This window comes from Gallus gallus, chromosome Z, assembly GCF_016699485.2.
Source record: "Gallus gallus isolate bGalGal1 chromosome Z, bGalGal1.mat.broiler.GRCg7b, whole genome shotgun sequence".
Taxonomy (NCBI): domain Eukaryota; kingdom Metazoa; phylum Chordata; class Aves; order Galliformes; family Phasianidae; genus Gallus; species Gallus gallus.
Genome location: NC_052572.1, coordinates 38,213,967 through 38,230,548, shown reverse-complemented (window position 1 = coordinate 38,230,548; position 16,582 = coordinate 38,213,967). Strand labels below are relative to the sequence as shown.

Genomic DNA, 16,582 nt, shown 5'->3' with positions numbered 1-16,582 from the left:
CACTCAAATTTCAAGACAGTATCTGATTTCCAAAGATGAACACTATTTCACACAAAATATTCAACAGCTAACAGCTAAGTTCAATGCTACTTAGGACAAATCTGCAAATGCGTACCTTCCTATATGAAAATAAAGATCCGTAACTGTAGTTTAAATACTGGGACAAAACAAAAAATCTAGAATAGTAAGTGAGAAATTCAACATCATTCTGAATTAAAAAATAAAAATAGCAATGCTTTAATTAGCTGTTCTCACTCTTACCTTGGTCAGCTATTTTCTGCTTTGCTTCCTCTATCCTTTGCAATTCCCTTTGCCTTGCCTCCATGAGCTGCTTGGCCTCTTTTTCAGCATCATATTTTATGCCTAAAAGCACAACATTAACAGATGAGATACAAAAAACTTTGTTTTTTGGATACTTTTAAAAAAGAAAATTTTCTCATATTTTGTTAATAACTACAACAACAAAAAATTAGTTGACTATATCTAAACTGCTGAAGGACATTCCACTGACATTTACCTAGTTTGATTTGGTAAGAGTATCTACCAGAAATAAAGCAATATCAACCAACTACAGTGACTTCTGAAATCCCATCCGCACATTCACATTTTTTTTTCTCTATATTAACTTACTGGCTGTGGGCACAATAAGCAAGTAAACTCCATCAAGAACTGCCTCAACAGGTTGAGTATAAAGGTTTTGCCATGGAATCTGTAGGTTAAGTTGACCTACAAACACAAAAGAAAAACGTTGAGATATACAGTCAAACAGCTGACTAGAAATAAAATATTAAAAAGATAATTGACATTAACTGCAAGAACTCTAAGCAGTTATGTTATTGAACAGAAAAAACAGTGCATCCGAGGTGGATTTCCTTTGGTTTGTAGCACACAGATGAACATTCAACAAGTTTTCTGCATGAGCCGAACATGTAAGTCTGAAGTTCCTCTCCTTACTCCCTTGAATTATATTCACTCTTCACAACAACAATCTCCCCTCTCTTCCAAATCCACTACAACACCCTCAAACACACACACAAAAAAAGAGGGCAACTCATACATTATAAGTCAGCTGAACACTGCCAAAACCAGAATTTTTATAACACATATATACATATTTCTCCCCACAGAAGACAGCCCTAAATAGTGCATAAATGTCTGTGAGTGTGATGATCCTGACATTACAGCATCCCTCATTCTTCACATAGGTGTCATTTTTAATAAAATATGAAGTTAGTCACACACACACAAATTATTTCCAGAGGAAGTCTAAGGGAGACATTATGGCTTTAAACTTAGTTCACTTTAAGAAACAATTCACTTATAAAACGCAGTCAACTAGCGGTAAGAAAATATTGCATAAAAGGGAAAAGACAAAGGGAAGGAGATGGTGAAATCAGAGATGAATCTTGCTGAAACAACTGATGAGATCCATTTCTACTCAACTGCTCATTTGCTACATTGTGTTGTTTTCTCATTAAAGTTGATATGACTAAACAAGACTTCATACTTTCTAACTTCACATTTCAGCCCAAGGAAATAAATTTCTTTAACAAAACAGGGTGTGGGGTTTTTTTGTTTGTTTGTTTCAGAACAACAACAAAAAACGAACCCAGAATGTTCAAAGTACAAAAATCAAGAAAACTACTTGCTTATAATGCCTAAAGCTACTTGCAAGGAAAAGTAGTATGCTCAGTGACTCCAGCCAAAATGCATTACAAAATGTAACTTACCGATATGTCCTGCTTTAACTTTAAATGGCACATCCAGCTGACTCTGAAACAAAGTGTTTTAGAATATTTCAGCAACTTGTGAAATGTTGTCAAATAGGAATATAAGACAAAGAGAAACTTAACAAGTACACAGCTTAATCACTGAAGGAAAAAAAAAAAAACACTCATACACACAAAATAAATAAACAAAACCAAGATATTAAATAGAACAGAATGCATAAACAGTGAGCTTCTGGTTTAGACTGTTAAGCCATGCACATTCTCCAGAGCAAATTTCTACCCTATACGCTATAGAAAAAAAATATAGCTTCCAATATTTTTTTTAAACACATTCTTATATGAGCTTACTTTTTGCAAAATATGCTAATTGAAGCCAGTAAGTATATATGTTCATCTTAAACTTCATCTCAAACTCACTAGATACCATTAGTACTGAAAAAAAAAAAAAACCAGCAAGTTTTCATATAAGTGGCTGCACATCCTAAAATAAGAGCCAGAAAAAAAAAATCAACCAAAAAGCGTCCTATAATAATTTTTTGCAAGTTTGTGTCTTTGCTTCCATTGTCTTACCAGTGCATTTTCTTTTATTTCAAGATTCTTCAGCGCTACAGCTCCTAAAAGCAAAAAAGCCAGTAAGTAAAACTACAATAAGCAAAGTAGTAGCAGTGCACATTTAACAAGTCTTAGCTGTGGAATTATGTGCACATTACCCACATCACAAATATCCACAAAAGATTATTAAAAATACATTGCCCATTCCCACTACAAAGAAATCTTTCTCTGAGATCTGCCTATGGATCTTCCACGTCCACGGAAAAGAACCCAAGATTCCTCAAAGTAAATCAATGGAGATGATCTCAGAGGGCTTTTTTTTTTTTTTTCAGCCTTAATGATTCTATAATGGTTGCATTTGAGAAGAACCTATTTGAAATAAAAAGTTTGCTTCTTTTTCCTCGACCATCTGCTTCCCAGGCTTGTGGAAAGCCATGTTACAGCTTTAGCTTTACACTGAATCTTTTTTCCCTGAAAAGATCTTAGATTTGCAAGTTGCTTTTACAGTCCTATGACAGTTCACAGGAAGCACTGCAGTACATCCATTTTTTTAATGCCATAAGACAAAAATAACTTCAGTATCCTGTAAACACAGAAAATTCTAATTGCAGAATCTGTTTTTACAACATACTCAGCATCAGGCACTTGATATCACAGAGGAACATAAGAAAGATGCAGGAAATTCACCTTCTGAAAGCAAGAACAGTTTCAAGTCTTCTACAAATTCTCTGAGGATGGAATATCTGCAATTGCTACCTTTGAATTAGTTGTATAGTCCTAACACTTGCACATGGAACAGACACTTGATATCACTGAACAGAGGCATAAATGAGATTCAGAAAACAAGAAGCGATTACAAACTCAGAAGGGAACACAGCTTGAGATAGCAAATAAGATTTGATTGCCCCAGTAATATTTTCCTTTTGGACACGTACGTTAAAATGGCCAAACACATTGGGAGACTGGACCTCCAACTACAATAAGTATTCTTGCAGTTACACGGTGATGATAGCTTTGGACACTACTCAAAGTAGGACCAATTTGGAGAAACAAGACTCTAACATGACTCTGATATCAAGTGAACTCCTTGGAGTTGGTTCCAGTCATTGAATTGCTGTTGTAGAGATTCTCAGGTGAACTAACCCAAACATGCTGTGGTACTTACAAAATACTAAGTTTTTAATTATTTAACATGCTCATCAGAGTAATTTATACATAGCATTTTTGGCAGAATTTTATACATTTGATACATGCTACTATCAGCCTATCAGATGAGATACTTTATGCAGAAGGATGGTTCTGAGGTCTGGGCTCTACTTTTAAATCTTACAATACAAAGATAGTAGCAGGAGCATTTGAAAAGGGGAAAAAAATAAAATAAAAACACAAAAGAAAGGGAGCATTTCCATCAGTACTCTACAGCCCATCTAGTAACTATGACAGCTTTTCAGTCTTCGCAGGTAATGACAAGGCAATAGCTTTTATTTACTACAGGGGTCAGTTCTACACTAAATTTATTTCCTATGAAAACTCATCCTGCACAGATCATTTTAACACTCAATAACAGAAGCTTCAGCTTATAAGAGGAAACAAAACAAAAACAAAACATGCATATTCCTTCTCCAAGAAGGCACTGCTTGTTGCATTCATGGTAAGTAATGCTACTGTGTACAGTATAAAGGTTCGTGTTTGTGATCTAATTACCACTGCTTAGATTTTTGCCTCCCAGTTGAGGCATGTCTATCAGCAAACTCTAAGACTACATGACACATGAAATAATTTAAATGGGTTTAGTTTCTTTCACTTTCACTGTGAGCAAAGTAAACATTGCGTTGTCATTATGAACAGCTTTGGTGCATTATGCGTTTTCAGCTGAGACACAGTACCTTAAGCTGCAATAACATAAAAGCCCTAATGCTTCTGAAAACAAACCATTGCAAAGTATGCAAGGGTTACCATCCCAAGCTCTTATAAAATACTTTTTCACACGGCAAGCTATGGCTCATTTTACCTGAGCCCATCATACTGGCATGGAATAAACATAGCATCAACACTGCTTCAAAAAACTTTAACAGCTCCATACAAAGAGTTGGGATGGGGAAGACAGGTAAACTATTCTTCACTATTTTTCCCTACCTGTATGAGTCTATGATTCTTAAGTTGTAAAGTTGTAGTAGAAATAATTAGGAGAAATTAGTAAAACTGTGATAATTTCATTTTAATGTGAATTTACTAAACATTTACTGAAATATCACAACTTCTAAAAAAAAAAGCATTGATTGAAGGTGTGAATGGACCAAACTGACTATCAAATCACACAAAAGGCTACTGAAGCATTCTGTTTTATACATATTGGCATTTACTTCTTCTGTAGTTGACAGTGTTCAGAAGATACAAAGTAAACCTGAACTATTTCTCAGGCACCAGGCTTCATCTGGTACCCAATTTCAATACTCATGTGTTGAAACGCAGTAACTAACCATATCGATATTTTCTTTCATTGCCAAAATTTAGACTCTACTGAGCTCCACTGCTTCACTTGCAAGGGTACGTAAAATGCAAGTGCAAGTGGACTGCATTCTGCCATTGCAGTAATATATATATTATATATATATATATATATATATATATATATATTATATAAGCTACCCTGAAAAACATAAGCAGCGAAAGATGAGAATAAAGCTTGGGTGTGGGACATGACACAGCTACTGAATTTTACTGTCTTGGACTACAGCCAGTGGATTTTAATTGGAAAGATCCCAAAATACATCAAGATTTTAGGGTTTGCTTTGGGTGGTTTTGGATTTGGTTTGTTTACCGTTGGGAAGCAGTTGGCTGTTTCTTCACATTGAACATAATAGATCATCTAGTTAAAAAAAAAGAACGGTTAAAAGCTTCCTAACTAAGCAACCTTTAGTACTGTTAATACAGATTAGTTAGCATTGTATAAATATCTATGGTTAAACACACAGGATTACAACCAAAACAATAATACAAGCTAAAACATTCAGAAATACCTATAGTTTACAATTTATTAGGCCTGTAAAAGAAACAAATTCTTAGCTTCACTGATCTCTGGTCATTGCAACTGATTCAACAAAATCAAACATTTGTCAAACTAATTTAATTAATTTTTATGAAGATTTATGTTGTAATTTCAGACACTCAAACATCAGCGTAATATTCAGTAAAGCACTGCACCAAAGAGGCATAACTGATATTTTGTTATCTATCTTAACAAAAGCTACAGGCAGGAGAAGGAAACTGATCCTCATAAAAATCCTGCTCCTTTAACCTATGAACTCTAACAGCAATGCAGTCCTTGTAAATAAGAAGGGACAGAGGTAAGACAGAGGAAAGGAAGAGACATCAAAGATGACAGACATTAGGAACTTAAAATGTCTCTGCTGATATCTGATCTGTATCAAACTGTCCTGCTCATAGTTGAACAGAATTTCTGCTTTTTACCAAGGCTATCAACATTACTGATAGAAACATAGCTTATGAACCCCTTCGATCACTTCCTACCAACAGCTGCCTTTCCAGTCATTTCCCACTTGTATTTATGCTGCTAATTAGTCATATTTAAGCATACCTTCCAGATACAAACTGGAAGTCTTCAAGAGTTTGAGTGTCTGCCAGACACCTTCTATATTGCCTCCCCTTGTAAAGCAGATCACAAAAGGCAGAAGAAACTACTGAGGTATCCCTCAGACAGTCCAAATGACTTTACTGATATGCAGAAACCACACCTGCAATACCTGAGCAAAGCATGGTATACAAAAGCAGTCGTTATTTACTATACTAATACACATGACAGAAAAAGTAGATAACAAGTACTTGAGGGCTCTTAAACTTGTGTCAGATAATCTGCCTCTATCAGTAGGCTGACGCAGCTGTCCCAGTCAGAAACACCAGGTATTCAAATAACAAGTTAAGTAAGATGTGATTTAGACATTAGCTAATAAGTAGATGTGTCCAAGTCAAAAGAGTTTTGAAGTGCAATCGAAACACTAAATGAGATTCCTTAGACCCAACCATAAGAAACAGGAGTTCAATGGGCTTCAGTGAAACAATTGTTTGGCCTCTCATCATGGTTGGAAAGCTCAACACTTTTTCACTTTCTCAAAGACAAAAAGCAACATGTCAAATGACTTCAATAATTTCTTCAGGTGCTAAAGTACAACTTTATGAAGCGTGAACCACTTAAAAAACCTAATTAGATATTAATCTAACCTGTTCTTCTAAGAAAGCTGTATAAACACATAGTAACTTGCCTAAGTGCCACTTTCTAAGTGAAGGCCAGAACAGGACAAGGTTTATATCACCAGCTTTCCCAGAACCATTCATATAATAACATTCCTTGGTGGCTGCCAAGCACAGTAAGTAACATTTTATTCTGTTGTTCTTAAGGAAATCTTTTCTCAAGGGATACAATGGCTTTTTCCATTATAACTTTTTCTGAACCTTTGTCTTTCCACTGTCGGCCTTACACGTTCATATAGCCTTTTTAACTTATACAGTTTGTCCTTCAATCTCCTTCCTGAATTGCCTTTTGTATTTCAGGTCAGTGAAATCCCGCAACTCTTTCAGCCATGAGCCTGCTTCTCATCTAAGGACATCTCTCCTTACGATTCGAGATAGTTGGGATTTTTACCCTTCAATACGAGCTCTTTGGTGAGCAAAAGAAAACGTTTTAAAGCATTACTATTTATTACTGTGTACGTGTGCATTGGTAGAAGCAGCGTCATCATGCAACTTTGTGATACAAATTGAATTTCAGTGGCTTTCATATGACATCCTGACTTCTCTCATTATGCAAAATTAAAATGAATGATAAGCATGTTCCTTAAGGTCATTAATAAAGCTCCCAAATTCACAGCAGAAGGAACTGTATATACATGTTCAGAAACTACCAACAGAACGCTACCAGTCTTAATGTTAACAAGCTAGCTATAAAATACACAGTTGCATAACTCCTTCACCACAGCATCTTAAGGGGAAGGTTTATGCTTTGGGTATTTCATCTGTCAGCCCTGAAAATATACAGGCTTTTTAAGATTTAATAAAATAATACATGCAGTGTCACGGCATCCAAAAGGCACATGGCACATACAGCAAGTGGGAACCGAAGCACTTTCATAGCAAGCAGAAAAACCTGCAAACATACTAGCTTAATACAAAATCTGAAGAAAAAAAAAATAGTGCTATTTTTCTCTATTAAAAAAAAAAAGATAAAATCTAGTTCCACAACTTCAGTCATTAAAAAAAAAAAAAAAAAAAAAACCAATAAAATCAACAGTAAACTTCATAAGGAACTATGTATATAGGAATCTATTAGTCAGGGACAGTCATAAAAAGAAAAAAATATCTGCTACCACTACTAATAGCTACTGCCTTTTAGTCATAGGAATGTACTTTCTAGGTCCTCCGAGCTCTCTGGAGTGAAAAAAATATTGCAGAAGAACACACCACTAAACATGGCAGAAGTTGCACATGAATCAGACTTCATCCCTGATAGACCACAAAAAAAAAAAAAAACCACCATTCTTCAGATGATCCTTCGAAGATGTTACACAACAATTCTCTAGGCACCTCAGAACAAGAGGTATCACATACCTATTCTCACACACAGGAGGTATACCAACTGTAGTAATATGCAACTAATCTGCTAAGAGATGCCCCACAGAAGCGTGAGCTGTCAGGACAAACCACTACTCATCTATGGAGCTGGAAAAACAAGTCTTATTTGTGACGCAAAAGCATACACCAGAATTTGTACAGAGCGATCTGTATTTTACAATAAATATTTTTTCTGCCTTCAGTGAATAGAAACCATGATAATTGAATAAGTCTAGTTCACAGACAGTGTGAGACACTTCTGCCTAAACATGCAATAACTCTGTCCTTTCAAAGAAAGCACGATCAACAAGTATGCTACGTTCGGCCTTAATGATACAGACCAAGGACAGGAATTTCTCTGCAACAGTTCTGCGTGCTCATACAGTTTCAGGCTCCATACAGAGTCTGAAGTTCATGGAGATCCTATCAAGCCTTGACTAGCTGATGGCATATCGCTGCAGAGACTAAACCAAATAAGAAAACGCCATTCCAGATAACAGAAGAGCAAAACAAAAACGTCCAAGATGCAAAAAGCTTCGGGAGAAGCCTCCAGAATCTGGTCTATATACGTGAAGTCATAATAATGGAATTAAAAGGCAAGGAACAGACTGGGGGTGCTTCATACCAGCCGGCATATACAAAACTTTACCTCCACTTGCTTTTGCTGGTGTTGTAGACACCTGGAATGCACATTCTCAGCTGACTCAGGGGTGCCCGCACACGCACCTGTTACGTGTGGGCGTCTTCCTTCTTTCATGCTCACTTTTCCCAACGCGCAGAGGATGCCGCTGCTGCCTTCTCGCAGCACACAGCAGGCGGAGCACCGCCCGGAGCACGCCGCCCTTCCGACGCCTCAGCGCAAGCAATGGAGCGCTGCCGCTGCGCCCGTCTCCCGCACCACGGCAGCTATCACAGACTGTCGCCTGCGCCGGCACCTCCGTCAGCGCACCGCCGACACGAAAACGCTACCGAAACCGTCTCCGTTTATTTTTAGTTTCTTATTCCTGGACGGGAACGAACTCGATGGAACCAGCGCGCTCCTCGAGCGAAGCGGGCCCCGCTCTGCGCCCGCGGCGGCTTTCCCGCCGTGGGGGCAGAGGTGAGGCCGCGGCGGCGGCGCGCACAGCCGGGGCCGCTCCCCGCCGGGCGCCTCTCGCTCCCTCCCGCCCGCCCGCGCGGCGCCTCCCTGCCGCAACTGCCTCCCTGCCGAACCGCCCCCGGCTCCTCGGCCCCAGTTCTGCGCCGCTGAAGCCCGAGCAGCTTGGAGGAGTCGCGGGGGGCGGCGGAGCGCGGCGCAGCGCGACTCAGCACGGACCGAGCGGGGCACGCCGCCCGGCTCCCTCCCGAGCGCGGCGGCTCGTACCTCCCCAGATGCCCAACTTCAGCTGGGAGCTGTCTAGGTTCACCACGTAGTCGCCGAGGAAGCGGTTCAGGACGTCGACCACCAGCGATTCAAACACCATCCTGAGCCCCCGGCGCGGCCCAGGAGCGGCCCCGCCCTGCCCCCGCCGCCCTCACTGCGGCGCCCCGCCCCGCTCGCCGCCCGAGAGGCGTGCCCGTCTCGCCACGCCCACCTGCTGCCCGTTTTCCTGCGCACCTCCGCGTTCCCGAGCCGCGCGCAGGCGTGCTGGGGGGCTCTCGTGGGCGCGCACGCGCGGCGCAGGGCGGGGGAGGGGAGGGGTTTTTTTCTGGGGCTCGGGGTGGGGTGTGTTCGGCTCTGAGAGCGTCTGTGGGATTTCGGGCGGAAATGGGGGGGTATCATGTCGGCTAGCTGGTGCGGAGTCTTCTTTAAGAGACCAAGTACCTTGTCCTAGGAGCTCAAGTGGTGTAGCAGTTAAAATTTTTAATACTTAAGTACGTACGTATTTCTTTAAGGAACTCCATTTTTCCTCAGGCTAGGTAGGGGTTGAAGTTACTGCATCTCTTTGCCCTTCGCGGTGGCCGGGCTATTATTAGCAGCGTGACTAAACCTGGTTGAATTTCAGATGCATCTCCAGAAGCTGGCTGTCTGCAGCCTGCTGGGCTGGGATCTGCTGAATGGAGCTTGGGAACTGGGTCACAGCGAATGCCTCCCGAGGCCTTCCGCACAAGTTCTGGTGTGCCAAGCTGCCTCCGTGAATTTATTGAATGGGAGGATATAATTTTTCCCCAGCTTTAACCTGGAATTGCAGTAATTAGGCTTAAAATTAGATAACCACCATTTATGAGTAAGGTAAACCCTGGAGTTTTAGCAGCATGTTGTATTTGGTTAAGGGGGGCCTCTGTGAGAAAGGACCAGGGACTCCTGTGAGAGGCAAAGCTAGCCCCAGGCAGCAGTCAGACCTCCTGCTGGCCAATGTGGAGCCCATTGGCAGCATTGATGGTGCCTCTGTAATATATTTAGAAAGAGAAAGGTAAGTGCATAAAGGTGAGAGGGCGACCCTCCCAGGGTCACTGAAGAAGGAGGAGCTCCAGGCCTGAGGCCCAGGAGAGGCTGTGGATGAGAAGGCTGTCTCCTGCTGCCTCCAGGCACTGCACAGGGCACATCTCCACGTGAGTTATGAAGGAGCCCACAGGGCAGCAGTGACTGAGGCATAAAGGAAATACAGTCCATGCAGAGCCCTGCAGGAGACCCTGGGGCAGAGCTGCAGCCCGTGGGGACCCACGTTGGAGCCGTCCATCATGATGTGAAAAGGACTCATGCTGAACCAGTTTATAAAAGAGCCACATGCTTGAGTGGAGGAGGAGTGCAAGGAAAGGGTGGCAGAGATAACATGTTATGAACTGACTTCCACTCACAGTAGCCATCCTCCTTGCAATGCTTAGGTAAGGGCAGTGGAGGAGGCAGAAGAGCCCAGAGCAGACAATTGATTTTGAGGCGGAAAGAAGGGAGGAATGAGGAAGGGTCTTAGTTTGGTTTCTCAGTGTCCTACTTTATTGTTTTAGTTGGCAGTAAATTTAATTAAGCTACTCCAAGTTGAATCTGTTCTGTCTATGAGGCTAATTGATAGGTGATATCCCTGTCTTTAACTCAACCCAGAAGCTCTTCCACCTCATTTTCTCCACCTGCCTGGTTGAGGGGAGGGGTTGTTTTCATCCCCTACTTTCATTCCCCCTACTCTTTAGTAGCAGGGAGAGCACCCCACAATATCAGAGGGTCAGCTCACTGCAAAATACCATGGGGACAAAGAAAATTTGGGAACGTTTTTCTCCCTGACCCCCGTCATTAATGACACTTGTCAGCAACTGGTTAAAGTGAAATGCAATGACGTAAGCAACAATGAAACATGCTTATTAATATTTTTGAAAGATAAAATGTGCTGAAACAATGTCAGCTGTGACATGTTTGTTCAGTGTGAGCTATTTTCTCACTGGTATCTTTAGGCAGCAGTTGCTGGTTTCTACTTCTCACGTGATTCACAGGGCAGAAAGAAAGCATTACTGTTCTTTTTCTTTGTTTACCAAAAGTGGAATAAATATAGCTATACACTTCCAAAAGCTTTGAAAATACATTTCAGAAGTTCTGTCATGCTGAAAATGAATGTTGTGTTTCATTTTTACTAGATGACCTGAAAAGTCCCTTCCAGCCCCGGCCTTTCTGTCATTCTGTGATCTGCTCTTCACAGTACGAAGAGTTAGCATTAAGTTAAAGATTTGTTTCTCCATGTGCCTATAAGGCCTTTGTGATAAGAAAGAGGTGATAAATATTTAAAACTCAAGGAAAAAAAATATGAATATGGCAGACTTTTTGATTTGATGAAAATTGTAGGTAGATTTGTAGAAAGACTTACAGAAGACTGATCCATAAGCAATAAAGCAAGGAGCCATGCCAAAATGGTAGGCAGAGGCCATAAACATTGTAAGTTCAAGGACTTAATAGGAACTTGATAGGAACTAAATTGATGTTATTTACTGTATTTAAACTAGGCCTAAACATTTAAGATTTAAATAAGATTTAGGATGAATTAATATCTGGATTTAGTTGCAGTCTGCTATTCTTTAAAGATCAATTATCAAACAACTGTTTTAGAGTATACTTGCACTAAATAATAACATTTTTTCTTTAGTTCTGGAAAGAAATTCCTCTTTAAATGACTGTTTTCCAATAGGTGCTTTGAAAGAAAATGTGTTTCTTTCTGTAGGTCTCACTGAAATGTCTTACCTAAAATACTAAAAGACTGCCAGAAATGATACACTTTCATTCCTTTATATACTAATTCATGAATACTACGTATCACATTTCTTGACCCTTGCTCTTATTGTAGCATGTGTTTACATACTTACCCTCAGCCTGCCCCCCTTAATAATGTGTCATCTCCCTCCAACATGCAGAATTATTTATGAAGCAGCAGCTTCATTTAAGGAAGCACATTTTTTATCACTGGTATTGTTGCTCTCCTTTGTTTATCAACACAAGGAGTGAGAGGGAGACTGGAAGAGATAAACAGACAATAAAAAAAAATTAGGCTACTGTACTGGCACTTGGATTCCTTCAAAATGTGTTATGTATTGTCTAAAGAAATTGCAATCTCTGCATTTCCAGTTCTTGGGTTTAGCACTTTTTTTTTCCCTCGAGAGGCAGCAATAGCAAAAATAAACATTTCAGTAGTAAAACCGGAATGTGATCAGCAAGGTGGGTGCATCAAATGTAACTGTCTGTGCACTAATACATGTACATAAGAACATGTCTACAGCAGTCTTTATGTAGGTGTCTTACACAAAGACAAAAGTATTTACTGTAAGAGGTCTTTTCAGAAAAGTATGAACATAGGCACTTCTTATTTTGTGACTAATCCACATGTATGTTTTCCTATTCAGCTGTGAGAGAGTTGACTGTTAAAGTCATCTGCGCTTTACTCCTATCAGCTTACTGTTCCAAAGCTGGGCTTTGGTGGCATGTATCTTCACATATCCTATTTTATTTTGGCAGTTAGTTCTCCAAAATAATTTTCATTAATCTGAAGCTACATAGAGTATAGATAAAGCATCTTTGTTTTATTCAAATGTTTTGCTGAGGGCATTCTTAAGTTAGAAAAACAGAGGTGTCCTAGTGGCATTCATATTCATGGAATCATATAACAGTTTAGATTGGAGGGGACCTTAAAGATCATCTAGTTCTAACCCCCTACCATGGTCAGGGTTGCCAACCACCAGCTCTGGCTACTTAGGATCCCATCCAACCTGGCCTTGAATGCCTCCAGGGATGGGGCATCCACAGCTTCTCTGGGCACCTATGCCTGTGCCTCACCACCATCTGAGTAAAAAAAAATGTATTCCTGATGTCTAACTTAAATCTCCTCTCTTTTAGTTTAAATTTTTAAATACCTACCCCTCCACTGCAATCAGCAGTGCATGAGAGAAGAACATCTCTACAAGGCACTCCAATATGAACTCCAACATGACTCACAGAATCAGAGCAAGGTTGAGTTGGAAGGGACCTCAAGATAAAATTTTCATTTCTTAACTGCAGCATTCTCTTTCTGGTATGACAGATCTCTCCACTACACAAAATATTGGTGAATCTTGACAGCAGTCAGCTAGCTTTGAAGGTCTACTGAAAAAAAACTGCTTACTGTTGATGAAATGGTAAGTCTAATGTGGAAGGCCGTGCACAAATATATTGTTCAAACTAGTTACTCTAACTGTTCTAGAAACAGTAACAATTACAGATTTGCCAAGGCAAGGAGATTCAATCTATCTTCCTCTCATCCTTCCTCATAAGCTACAGCTCACAGTACCAACAGGTGCATGATTTCAACCCCAGCTGGGCAGTAGCTGAGGAGTAGGGAAAGAAGTACATTGAACAGAGCACTACCTAGTGACTACGTGTACAGTCAAATGAACCAAGATTTCTCCTTGGGATTTCCATGAAATCTGGGAGCCTTGTCTGCGTACATGACACAGTCATAGACAAGTGGACAGCAATTTTTCTACTTGATCTAGTGCTATCTATGTTCCTGCAGACGCCATAGGAACCCATTAATGATCTAATCTTTTTTTTTTTTTTTTTTCAAATTTATAATTAAAGTTGCTGATACCATGGTAACTCTTCTCTCCAACAGCAAAACTGGATGAGTTTTAGCAGCCAGATTCCTGATTCAAGTTGTGCCTAGAGGCTGCAGCTTTCTTTGTGCAGACTGGGGATCACAGGAGTATAGCTTTCTGTTGAGTGCTGCATTAATGCTACTCAAGTTCTACAGAAGTGACTCAACATCCCACAGGCCTGCCAGGATGACAAGTCACTTGCAGGATTCAGTGCTGGCTTTGTTACAGAACAGCCGCTGACGACCTTCTCAATCCCATCCTGGACTTCAGGCAAGTAAATCTACTGATAGAAAAGATGTGAAAGATATTTCTGATTATTTTTGTCATAATCAAAAACATTTATCTTCCAGAATGAAATTAAGTATGACTTCATGCCTAACGAGGCATTCTGGCGTCATTCCATTTATTTTCATCTTCATAAATGCAAAATGTTTAATACTGTCTCTTCCATGTTGCAGCCAGCACTTTGAAAATGGCTTAGGTTCAAAGGAGCAAGAAGGGTAGTGAGTAAAACAGGATGGGCCATGAACCTCACTTTCTCTACCAAACCAGAATTCCATTAATTGTACAGGGGTGTAAAAATTCATGAATTATTTTAAAATGCACTCATAACTGCAGTAAAACCACTTATTGCAGGGAAGTCTTGTTCCTAAATCTCTCAGAGCTCTGTGTTTTTAATCTCTTCAGAATCAGCTGAATCATGGTGCAACAACAGACTGTTTGTGCAGCCATTTCCCTCAGGACAAGGAGAAATGTATACATATCCTAACCTACTTCAGTTAGAATCATAGAATTACTCAGGTTGGAAAAGACCTTAAACATCATCAAGTCCAGCCATAACCTAACCAAACTACCCTAACTCTAACAACCCTCTGCTAAATCATGTCTCTGAGCATCACATTCAAATGGTTTTTAAACACTTTCAGAGATGGTGACTCAACCATCTTCCTGGGGAGCCTATTCCAGTGCTTAACAACCCTTTCTGTAAAGAAGTTTCTCCTGATATCCAACCTAAACTTACCCTGGTACAACTTGAGGCCATTTCCCCTTGTCCTGTCACCTGACACCAGTGAGAAGAGACCAACCCCGCTCTCACTGTAAGCACCTTTCAGATATTGGAAGAGAGCAGTAGGGTCTCCCCTCAGCCTCCTTTTCCCCAGACTAAATAGCACCAGTTCCTTCAGCCTCTCCTTGTGGTGTGTGGCAGTGACTACAAGCAGCAGTATAATGAATACTGGATAGTGTAGTAATCTTATATTATAAATCCATATTACTAAGAAAGGTGTGCAAATTGCTTAAATTCTTTGAAACTCAGAGTTAAAACCACTCCTGAATTTCCCTTCTGATCACTGAATGCTGTAAAATCTCTGAGGGCTGATTGGCAGTAATACATTTTAGCTTAATTTTGAGCCTAGCTCCTGCAGTTCTGTGAACAAACTAGAGAATAAATACATTCTTCCTGCCATCATCAAATAAATGTGTTCTGGTGCTGTGGAGAAACAGAAACCTTCAAAGTCTAATAGGCCTCTGAACACGTTCTTTTAATGGGAGTGACTCTGATTTTCAGGTTTTATTCAGCAGGTCTCTAATGTGAACTGCACCTTCCTCCCTGGTAGATGAGCAGCGCTCTCTCTTGCTGATGTTTGCTGGCAGGAATTACTGGTTGCTCACAGCTCTACCATCCAGTATCTATTTTTCTGATGCCTAAATAATTATAAAAGTCTGGCCCTACATGTGAATGGTTTACAGAAGATAAACCACCAACTAGAAGGTTCCTACTCTAACTGAAGAACAGGTATATGCCTAAGCACAGAAATGTATAACAGTCTGTAATACCAAGGACGCTAATTAAGCAGAAATATATTCTACCCACAATTTGTCTCTCTTTTACTGTAGACATGTATGAATAAGAGGTACGTATCCAGAGGCTTTTAGGTGGAGAGCCATCCTGACTGAAAGAGTAAGAATGATACTCCACTATTTGCCCTAACAGAGCTCCTATACCTGTATTAGAAAGCAAAAAACTCGAGCTTTCTGCTTCACCTATAGACATTTCCAATGAGATCAGTTACAAATCATATAGATATTTGGCAACATAATCTGGAGGTGCATTGCATACAACACAAAATATAGTCTTAAATCTGATTAAGGTAAATAATACTTGAAGTAATAATTCATGGATGTAATTATTTCTATTTCAGATGTTATTTTCAAATACTAAAGTCTGAAGTCCTTTTTAAGTTCCTTACTCATCCTTAATCTCTCTAACTGATAGCATAATTAATAGCTACAATAATTAATTTGCAAACCTGGTCCTGTAATTTTGCTGTGAGGAAAAATCTGTAGTGGATAGATCACTTAAAATTGTAACAATCAATTAATTCTGAGAGAGGCACAGGTTTTTGCCTAAGAAAGTGTCAGTTTTCATGGTAGTTCCTTTACTAAGATCTTTAAGTATCAAAACCTTTAAATCTTTAGATGTCAATGAAAAGAAAAACTCATTAAAAATAAGAATTTTGCTATTTTTAATAACTGCATTTCACTGCTTTTGGAATTTCCCTGAGACCTCAGGGAAACGGGATTAGGGGCATGATAAAATTAATGTCTTTTGCTTTAAATGCAGTAGCTAGAAGAAAATGCTTCTTGTCAAG

General features: G+C 39.9%; 1 protein-coding gene and 1 long non-coding RNA gene across 6 annotated transcripts in view; one reads left to right on the top strand and one right to left on the bottom strand.

Annotated features, from left to right (window-relative positions):
* VPS13A (vacuolar protein sorting 13 homolog A) overlaps positions 1-9,413 on the bottom strand; it is a 103,572-nt gene extending 94,159 nt beyond the window's left edge. For 3 of the 4 annotated variants that reach the window (XM_015280270.4, XM_015280271.4, XM_015280272.4), the window contains exons 1-5: positions 9,271-9,413; positions 2,301-2,344; positions 1,731-1,773; positions 631-726; positions 262-363 (exon numbers count right to left, since the gene is read on the bottom strand). In XM_015280270.4, the coding sequence (XP_015135756.2) occupies positions 262-363; positions 631-726; positions 1,731-1,773; positions 2,301-2,344; positions 9,271-9,370 (385 nt within the window). In that variant the 5' untranslated portion in view covers positions 9,371-9,413. The remainder of the gene's footprint in view (positions 1-261; positions 364-630; positions 727-1,730; positions 1,774-2,300; positions 2,345-9,270) is intronic. The other variant, NM_001277836.2, reaches the window with a different exon arrangement.
* LOC112530518 lies at positions 9,377-14,197 on the top strand. 2 transcript variants are annotated; one of them, XR_005843300.2, is made up of 3 exons: positions 9,377-9,761; positions 13,379-13,472; positions 13,949-14,197. It is a non-coding gene; the product is annotated as an uncharacterized LOC112530518 (long non-coding RNA). The 2 variants fall into 2 exon arrangements; XR_003072175.3 differs by having other exon boundaries at positions 9,377-10,712.
* Positions 14,198-16,582: the final 2,385 nt, after the last annotated feature.